Source organism: Poecilia latipinna, unplaced genomic scaffold (genome assembly GCF_001443285.1).
Source record: "Poecilia latipinna isolate Pla-1442-1.1 unplaced genomic scaffold, P_latipinna-1.0 Scaffold1170, whole genome shotgun sequence".
NCBI classification, from domain to species: Eukaryota; Metazoa; Chordata; class Actinopteri; order Cyprinodontiformes; family Poeciliidae; genus Poecilia; species Poecilia latipinna.
In genome coordinates this window covers 143,817-152,694 of record NW_015113786.1, presented here as the reverse complement: position 1 = coordinate 152,694, position 8,878 = coordinate 143,817, and the positions used below count along the sequence as shown (strand labels likewise).

Genomic DNA, 8,878 nt, shown 5'->3' with positions numbered 1-8,878 from the left:
AACTGGAAGAACTCTGCAATTAGAAACTCTTTGAGCCAATCAGAGCTAATCAAAATCGACTCAAAGCAAAGGTGTAATTTCCAGTAGGTTAAATATTTGCCAGGCGCAGAAGTGTGGCAGTAGTATTTGCTTTGCCAGAGTTTCGGTTTATCGCTGGGAGACCCGGTTCAAGCGAACCGCCTCACCTCCGCAGCTGTTTATTTTCAAGGAGAGGAGGGGTGCGGGCATTTCCACGGTCTATCTGGGGTCATACGATCCTCTTCAACGTGGATCCATAAATGAATGGTGGGCTCGACAGCCACACCATGGAGGACCTTTCCCTGATTGGTTCGGTGCGCGGCAGGAATAAACACACTCAGAGTATATATATTGCTGCAAGGTGTGACACTTCTAAGAAAAAGACAGCTCCCTCTTAGAAAGCTTGCGACAGAGAAACGGCAATTTGCCATCAGCCAAAGATTCAGGATGAGGGCGCAGATCCAAAAAGTTCCTCAGATTGTTGAGCTGCTGAGGAAGAAGTCTGTGGGGCTGCAGCACTTCAAGCCCACATCCTCCGTGTGCGTCCTGGAAGAGAAGGATGCTGTGGAGGCTGCGCGGTGCCCACACGCTGCCTTGAAGGCGCGGAGTTTGGACGCGATCCCGGGGCCAACCAACTGGCCCCTGGTCGGCAGTCTGGTGGAGCTCCTTCTAAAAGGAGGCCTGATCAGACAACATGAAGCTCTGGTAGAGTATTTTTTACATAATATTCTTTAAATTATTATTTTTTTCATTGATGAGAGTCAGTATTTTTCCTATTTTATCTACCCGTTTATAATCATTTCAATGACTAATTTCTTATTTTCAGATTGATTATCATAAGAAATTCGGGAAGATTTTCCGGACGAAGCTGGGATCCTTTGAGTCGGTGCATATTGGCGCTCCTTGCTTGTTGGAGGCGCTCTACAGAAAGGAGAGTAATTACCCCCAGAGGCTGGAGATCAAACCCTGGAAAGCATACAGAGACCTGAGAAACGAAGCGTACGGACTCCTCATTCTGTAAGTAGACCTTCGACCCATCATCTGTTGTTCCCTGAAATCATCTCCGCCTGCACAGCGCGCAGTTTGAAGCAGGAGCGCACACGCTGAAAGCGCTCTGTTGTTGCTTCGCAGGGAGGGGAAGGACTGGCAGAGAGTCAGGAGCGCGTTTCAGCAGAAACTCATGAAGCCGACAGAGGTGGTGAAGCTTGATGGCAAAATAAATCAGGTGGGACTACAGACCAGGGCTGAGTTTATGCCAAAGTTTCTGCGATCATCCACTGATGGGTTTGGCGTTTTTTGTTTTTGGAAACAGGTGCTGATGGACTTCGTTGACAGGATTGGAAAAGTAAGCAACAACGGGAAGATTGAAGACTTGTACTTCGAACTGAACAAATGGTCGTTTGAGAGTAAGTCAAGTTATTTTTATTCTAACACTCACTATGACTGCAGAAAAAAACAACTTTTGTTCAAACATAATTTAAATCTCTTTTAATGCATGTAAAATTTAATATTTTGAACCCAACCGTGATCTAATCCTGCTCCAAAATTAACAATTTACTTTACTCTATCATAAAAGTCAAAAGGAAGAAATGCGATAACCTGATTAAACAGCGACTGTTTGGATTTACTTTTAAAAAACGAATGAAAATATACTATTCTCAAATATCTTCTTATTGTCTGCTTCAAAAAGTAATTATATCATTCTGTTGGGACTGATGGTTTCATGGGAAATAGATCTAAAACAGACATTATACTTTGGAATTAATAATAACTATATAAATGAAATCCAGAACTTCATTTCAAATTATCTGCATCCAAATTTGGTCGATATTCTAAACCTTTGCTCATTTTTTCCCCCTCAGCAATCTGTCTGATCCTGTACGACAACCGATTTGGTCTTCTGCAGGAGGAAGTCAACGAGGAAGCTATGAACTTCATCACAGCTGTGAAAACAGTGAGTATCAACCTTCTCTCTCAGTGCCTCTGAAGGTTAGAAGATGATATTTGTGATGATCTGTGAGTCGCTCTTCAGCTGACTTTCTCCCGGAGAGTTGAGAAACACCACAGTTCATCAGGTTCGTGTCAGGAGGCTAGACTGCAGACAGAGTTGAAGCAATTCAACTCTGTCTGCAAGGAGGTTGATTACCAAACCTACCCTATCATTCAGTGAAGAGATTAGTAAGTGGGAGTCTTATAAGGGAAATGGGTTCAAGAATAAATAAAAATAAACTTGAAAAAGGACTGAGTAGGAGGCTTTGGGTGAGGATGAAAAAGCTACATCCGACTCCTGATCCCTTTCTTCCTCTTTTTCTGTTCTGTGCAGATGATGAGGACTTTTGGTAAGATGATGATCACACCGGTGGAGCTCCACCAGAAGCTCAACACCAAAACGTGGCAGGACCACACCGCGGCATGGGACTGTATTTTCAGCACAGGTACAAACACAAAAATAACACAAGCACATTCCAAGCTATTGCTCTCATTTCATCAAGCTGTCGTACTTGATGAAATATTCTCCTCTTCTGCGTGACACACCAGCCATTCTGAGTTCACTTCCAGTCAGAAGTCAGATGATAGATAGGAAAATAAGCAAGTGGGAGGGCAGGAGGTTTGATTTGAACTGGCTGTCTTGGTGTTTTGTGGACTTGGCACTTTGTGTAAATAACGGCTCAGTATTGTAGTAAACCGTCTGACCTGGGATGAAGAAATATGCCAAATATTTCTGTAAACTAGACCTTAAGTGATGTGTCTGATGGTTAAATTTTGTAGGATGTACGAAGCAAGCAAAACTGTTTTCCTAAAACCTGTCTTAGGCTCACTTCAATCCTTCTTTTAGTATTTTATTCTTGCAAACTTTTCAATTTGTATATTTTGTGACCTTGTGTTCTCTAGTTTAACAGACGAAACTACAACTATATATTTTAAAGTGCAACTATTCATAAAATATATCCAACCAAACAGTTAATAAAACACACGCTTAAACAAATGTCCTTTAGGATAAAAATAACCAAAAAGTATCTTATCAAACAAAATTCTTTAATTGTTTGCAACAAACCAAGATTCATCAAGACTTACTGAATTCCAGTATCTAATAAATCAAAGAAAGCTGTCTTCATTCAGCAAGTATTATTTTGAATTCTCCATTCACTTCCCCAATAAAGTGGAACAGTGATCATTTGTCACCGATGACTAAAAACAGGTCTGGAAATGACGTCTCCTGTGTGTGAACAGCATTTTGCGTGTTCTTGTGTTCACACATTGATTGCTTTGTATTCGCTCAGCCAAAGTCTACATTGACAAGAGACTGGAGAGGAATGCCAACAGAGATCCGGATGATTTAATCGATGACATCCTGCAGCAAAGCCGCCTCTCCAAGAAGGAGCTGTATGCCTCCATCACCGAACTGCAGATTGGAGGAGTCGAAACAGTAAGTCACAAAATGGTTAAACATACTGTATTTTCACACTTTTCCACCTCCAATACATTTTTTTTTGTGTAAAACATAAAACAACTTAAAAAATAAATCTAGAACAGGAAGCAGATGTTTTTTGTTTTCACTTGTGTGAAACAGTTAATTCTTTAAAAACAAAATAGTGCAATTTAAACTAAATTGAATAAAAGATAGCTACATATCTAGAAAATATATTTTTATAGAGTGAAATATTACAAAAAATTAATTAGTATAAATATATCAATATATATTTATTTTTTTTATTGAAGATAGTGGTTCAACAGCAGCTTGTCACTGTAGACATATGAAAGAAGGAAAATACCAGTGAAGACTTAAAGTTGAAAGAATTATGTTCTAGTAATCGTCGACCTTTTACCTCCCACTTTTGGGAGGAGCTAAGCAAATAGCGCAAGTTATTTCAATTTTATGACACAAATGATTATTTTAATCTTCTAAAGAAAAGAGCTTAAAAGTTTTTATCATAATTTTTTGCTGTTTTTAACCTCCATTAATCTTGGGTATCATGCTAACATTAATTGGCAGGATGCAAGCTTCTTTGGTGTTTTCAACTTATGCCTATTTCATACAAGAAAATAAGTTCAATCTCTTACGCAAGCAGCTCCTGCAGTTATTGTCGTTCCAAAGCGCAAAACAAATGTAGAGGGGAAGTAAGTGAGGAGCCTTTGAGGAACCACAAACATTCCTCCGGTCCTCGGAGGAATGCTCTGGCTACTTGCTTTTCCGAGCGCTCTGTTCTTCCCTCCTTATTTTGTTCTCTCTTGTTGTTTGTACAGACCGCCAACAGCATGCTGTGGGTTATTTTCAACCTGTCACGTAACCCTGCTGCTCAGAAGAGGCTGCTGCAGGAGATCAGAGATGTGGTGCCTCCAGACCAAGACCCCTGTGGAGAGCACATCAAGAGCATGCCCTACCTCAAGGCCTGCTTGAAGGAGTCTATGAGGTACAGCGCTGCACAGTCACATGTGGCCGGGGACGGGATGTCCATAGTGCAGATAATGAAAAGATCAAGGTGGAACACAGTGTTCGTACCTGCAGTGGTTTACATTCTCCACACACTCCCTCTTATTACAGGCTGCACCCAGTCATTTAAACTAATTAAATTGATACAACTTAGGTTTGTATTAGCAGAAGTCATTTAAAATGTCATTCGGATTTACGCACTTTAACAACTTCACACAGGTAATATTGTGTTCAGATGTTTGGTTGCTTGATCGCCTTCCAAGGCGTTACAGCTTACATGCTCAGACTTTCTGACATTACCATTCCCACCAGTACCACCGAGATTAGGAAGGAGGAAATTACACACATGACTGCCTCAAAAACAAACTTCAAGGAAGTTTTTGGCAGTCAGATGGTGGCATGACTACTAGGCTTAAATTTGTCCTTTGGTCACGTTCAAATATTTTTCCTTTGCCTTTGTTCCACACACGTTCCCCCCCGTCTTCTCATGCAGTCACAAGAGTTGCAGCCGGGGCGGGTCATTTAAGGCGAACACCGTGCACACATCACAGGGAATGTAAATGACCTCGGATAGCAGATTATTCTCACCTCAACAAGCACTGTGCATGTCTGGCTTCTGTTAAATAGCTTAAGCTTGTGTGACATGCAATAAGTCATGTTCCAATGTTTGTTTGTTTTTGTAATTCTTACAGGTTGTCACCATCTGTTCCGTTCACCAGCCGGACCCTCGACAAAGACACTGTGTTGGGAGATTATGCCATTCCCAAAGGAGTAAGTGGCTTACTTCTCAGTGCACCTTATATGAGGAGATTACCTTCTCATTTACATTTTACTTGTCTGGGACGTTCCAGACAATATCTGAATAGATTTTGTTCAGTCTGTATCTAGACTGAACAACTGGCACATATAGAGGCCACTCTATTGGCACATGGCACTTATTCTCAACCTCTAGGAACACAATTGATTTGTTTCTAAAATAGTGACAAAACCAGAGCCGGAACTTAACTTTTATTGTTCTCTGTTTACAGACAGTGTTAATGATTAACTGCCATGCACTGGGATCCAGTGAGGAATATTTTGATGATGGAAAGCAGTTCAAACCTGAGCGCTGGCTGCGGGAGAACAGCACCATCAACCCCTTCGCTCACGTTCCTTTCGGTATCGGGAAGAGGATGTGCATCGGTCGACGGCTGGCGGAGCTGCAGCTGCAGCTGGCCATGTGCTGGGTACGGTCTCCATCAGCAACATTAAACCAGTCAGCCACAGATTGTTCCAAAAAAAAGTTTCCGCCCTTGATGCGTTTTTGTTTTTCTTTATCGCAGTTGGTCAGAGACTACGAGATCGTGGCAACAGACAATGAGCCCGTTGATGTGATTCATTCTGGACTTTTGGTTCCTAACAGAGAACTGCCAGTGGCCTTTGTCAGGAGATAAGGTGAGAAGATAAAAGTTTACATTTCAATGTGTGGTACCAGTTCATTGAAATGACCCTGTTGTGTAATTCATAAAGCAATTGGGAAGTCAGGAAGATCAGCCCTGTTTCTGAAAGTTGAATTGTCAAAACTTTAGCTTAACAAGGAAACATGTAAAGTAATAGATATTTCAATAGTTCTTGAGCTTAAAATATTATATTAATTTTCTGCTGCTGTACTCAGAAAAAAATCCTCATTTTTGCAGAAGGGTTGCTTCAGTGTGCAGTACCTATTATTGGCCACCAGGTGTTGACATCAAGACCTCACTGGCTTACTTATTGCAAAAAGGATATTAAAATTAGTACTTAAAAGATCTGTAAGGATGATACAGATCAAATTTTACAGTGTAAAACTGAAAAGAAAATCTGGACAATACATGTTTTTTAAATTTGCCAATAATGCCTTCCTTTTATTTCTCTTTTTAGGCCTCATGCTCTTCTCCTCTGGACGTAATGAAAGAAAGATTTTACTCCTGATGGTCCAGTGACTCCCTGCATTGCTGCTGTGTACATAAAGACAGAAATATTTGTAATTTTGTGCCATAAATACCTCAAACTTATTTAAAACTAATATGTAAACATGTTAAAGACATAAAGAACAGTTGTAATTTACAGACTGAATATTGTATCAAGGCAGCTGTCCTGAAATGTCTGACATTTAGATACTGATTACTTTATACTTTTCCCTGTTTTTAACTTTATATATAAATATATATGTATGTACATAAATGCCATCACTAATGTGTATTGTTTTATATATATTGGTGTAGGTATACCTCTCCTATATTTCTGTACATTGTACATATGTCATTCATCTAAATAAATCCATTTAAAAAATATCAAAACACTTGATTTTTAAACTTGTAATTTGAAGTGAAATTATCTTGGTGTTTTAGCAGCTTCAAGGGTGAAACTAAATAAAGAGATTACTGTTTTGCATTTGAGTATCAAAACCTTCAGGCAAGATTAGGAAGCAAATCAGTAGTGAATAAAAATAAATATTATTTATCCCAGAACAAACGTACTGAATGGCAAGACAATGAAAGCAATCAGTAACAGTTGTGTGATTATATTTACTGGATATTTGATTAGGTGTGGTTAAGAACCAAGTGTCAGGATGGATAAAAAAGGAAAAAAAAGTTATTTGTTTTTGGCAGTAGTGACTTTTATTCATTAGAAACTCAACAGGAGTAAGTCACAATTTCAGAAACTGCTTCTTCACTGAGATTTTTTTTTACAATCATCTTTCAGGTTCACATAAAATGGTCTGATTAACAGGAATGCCCAAAGAGTCTCTTCACATCTTTCCACAACACAGCATCAGTCTTGATTTCATCCACATTGAAGGGTAAGAGTGCATTGCTCATTCCTGCTGTGCATCAATAGTTCAGGCCGCTGCTGGTGGGGTGATGATGGGCTGAAAAGTGCAGCTAACCAAATCAGCAGCAACTTGACCAGAATCTTAGAAGAATGTTTCTGACACCTTCCTGAATCAAAGAATTTGGTCAGATTTGATGGACAAACTGGGTAAAACTCTGCATTAGCAAGATATACCAAAGAAAGCAATCAATCAATTAATCTGGATCTACAGCAATTTAGGATAAAAAAATAACTCAGATGAAAAACATAAAACTCACAGTAAATAATACAAATGCAAGGCAGTAGTCAAGCTATTGTGTACCAGTCTGATACTTCTGCTTTAGATATTGTGGTAACCTTTACCTGACACCAGCAGTCAAAAGGTTTGTTGGAGACGATGATGAAGGGTTTTACTGCAACAAGCTCCTATACAGATTATGGGTGGAGCAGGAGGACAATCCAATAACCTTCTGATCTCATGTCACTACTATCTGCAGGGCCACGATTGTGTGCACAAACAAGGAATTTGAAAACTGAAGTCTAACACCCACTCTTGGCCAATAAAGCTGATTCAATCTGGAGAGGCTCAGATAGAGAAAGAAAGCGATTAAAAGGTTTATTAACAAGCAAACATTAAAGTTCTTTGGCATTCAGGCCCCAGCCGAGGACGTCGAGGTGGAACTGCAATAAACTCGATGGACATTCCTGATGCTGCATAGGAATGTAGTCGCCCCGGGGCCTGTACTGGTGGTGGAGGTCGAAGAAGGATGGGTGCCTGAACAGCCAGGAATGTGAAGGTGGAGATGGGGTGGAGGTGGGTTGATCGCAGTTGGTAAGCAGAGGAGGCCATGGATGAAGGTCCTTATGAACTGGAGCTTGGTCGATGATTGGCCATGACGAGGCTTGGTCCAGCCCTGATAGGTCCAGGTTGATGAGAGGGAGGTGCTGATTGATGAGGCAGGTGAGCCAAGAGTCTTCCAGTTTGAATTTGCACCTAGGCTTCATTTCTGATTCTGTTAACAGCTTGAAAAGCAGTGGATGGAGAACAGAACCATGCAGGGACTCAGTGATCAGAGGGATAAAGTTGAGATGTAGTTTTCCAGTGAACTCAATGGTTTCTCAGGAAGTTCAGCATCTAGACACAAGTGACAGTTTTCACATTAGACTTTTCTCTGTCAGTCTCAGGGGAAATAAGAGGGAATTATGATCACTAATCATCATAATTAGGGATCATAATTTCATTTGAAAATTATGCAAACCCTGGGTTGATTTACTTATACAATTAGTTTTCTTTCAAGAAAGAAGTTTGTTTCCACAAGGAAATTATATGAAAATTTCTCAAAAGATATGAAAACAGCAAAAAAGGTGTAAAACGTTTGACCAAACATTATCTTTATTATTTACATTATATTTATGCAAATTCTAGGTAATCAGAGGAAAAGTCCTTGTTAGGATCACAAAAATAATATTGCAAAATAATATAGTGAGGAGTTAAGAAAGAAAGAGACCTACAACATCCTCTTTTCTGTAGTTGACATCTCTTTACTGCAGCTAACATCTTCGAACACAGCCACTTGCAGCTTGGACTCAACTAACTTG

The 8,878-nt window shown here is 39.9% G+C and overlaps 1 protein-coding gene across 1 annotated transcript; it reads left to right on the top strand.

Annotated features, from left to right (window-relative positions):
- The first annotated feature begins 309 nt into the window (after nucleotides 1-309).
- Nucleotides 310-6,761, top strand: cyp24a1 (cytochrome P450, family 24, subfamily A, polypeptide 1). The gene is made up of 12 exons (XM_015053237.1): nucleotides 310-723; nucleotides 845-1,035; nucleotides 1,150-1,243; nucleotides 1,331-1,424; nucleotides 1,881-1,972; nucleotides 2,342-2,453; nucleotides 3,300-3,445; nucleotides 4,264-4,430; nucleotides 5,143-5,221; nucleotides 5,479-5,676; nucleotides 5,773-5,884; nucleotides 6,347-6,761. The coding sequence occupies exons 1-11, from the start codon at nucleotides 466-468 to the stop codon at nucleotides 5,881-5,883; spliced, it is 1,542 nt and encodes a 513-aa protein (XP_014908723.1). The 5' UTR covers nucleotides 310-465; the 3' UTR covers nucleotide 5,884; nucleotides 6,347-6,761.
- The last annotated feature ends 2,117 nt before the right edge of the window (nucleotides 6,762-8,878 follow it).

What these genes read in the sequence shown, in the direction of transcription:
- cyp24a1 (XM_015053237.1), top strand. Translation starts at nt 466, where the DNA reads ATGAGGGCGCAGATCCAAAAAGTTCCTCAGATTGTTGAGCTGCTGAGG. An exon ending in GAACAAATGGTCGTTTGAGA is followed by an intron (nt 1,425 to 1,880) that starts GTAAGTCAAGTT and finishes TTTCCCCCTCAG; the next exon opens with CAATCTGTCTGATCCTGTAC. An exon ending in TCATCACAGCTGTGAAAACA is followed by an intron (nt 1,973 to 2,341) that starts GTGAGTATCAAC and finishes TGTTCTGTGCAG; the next exon opens with ATGATGAGGACTTTTGGTAA.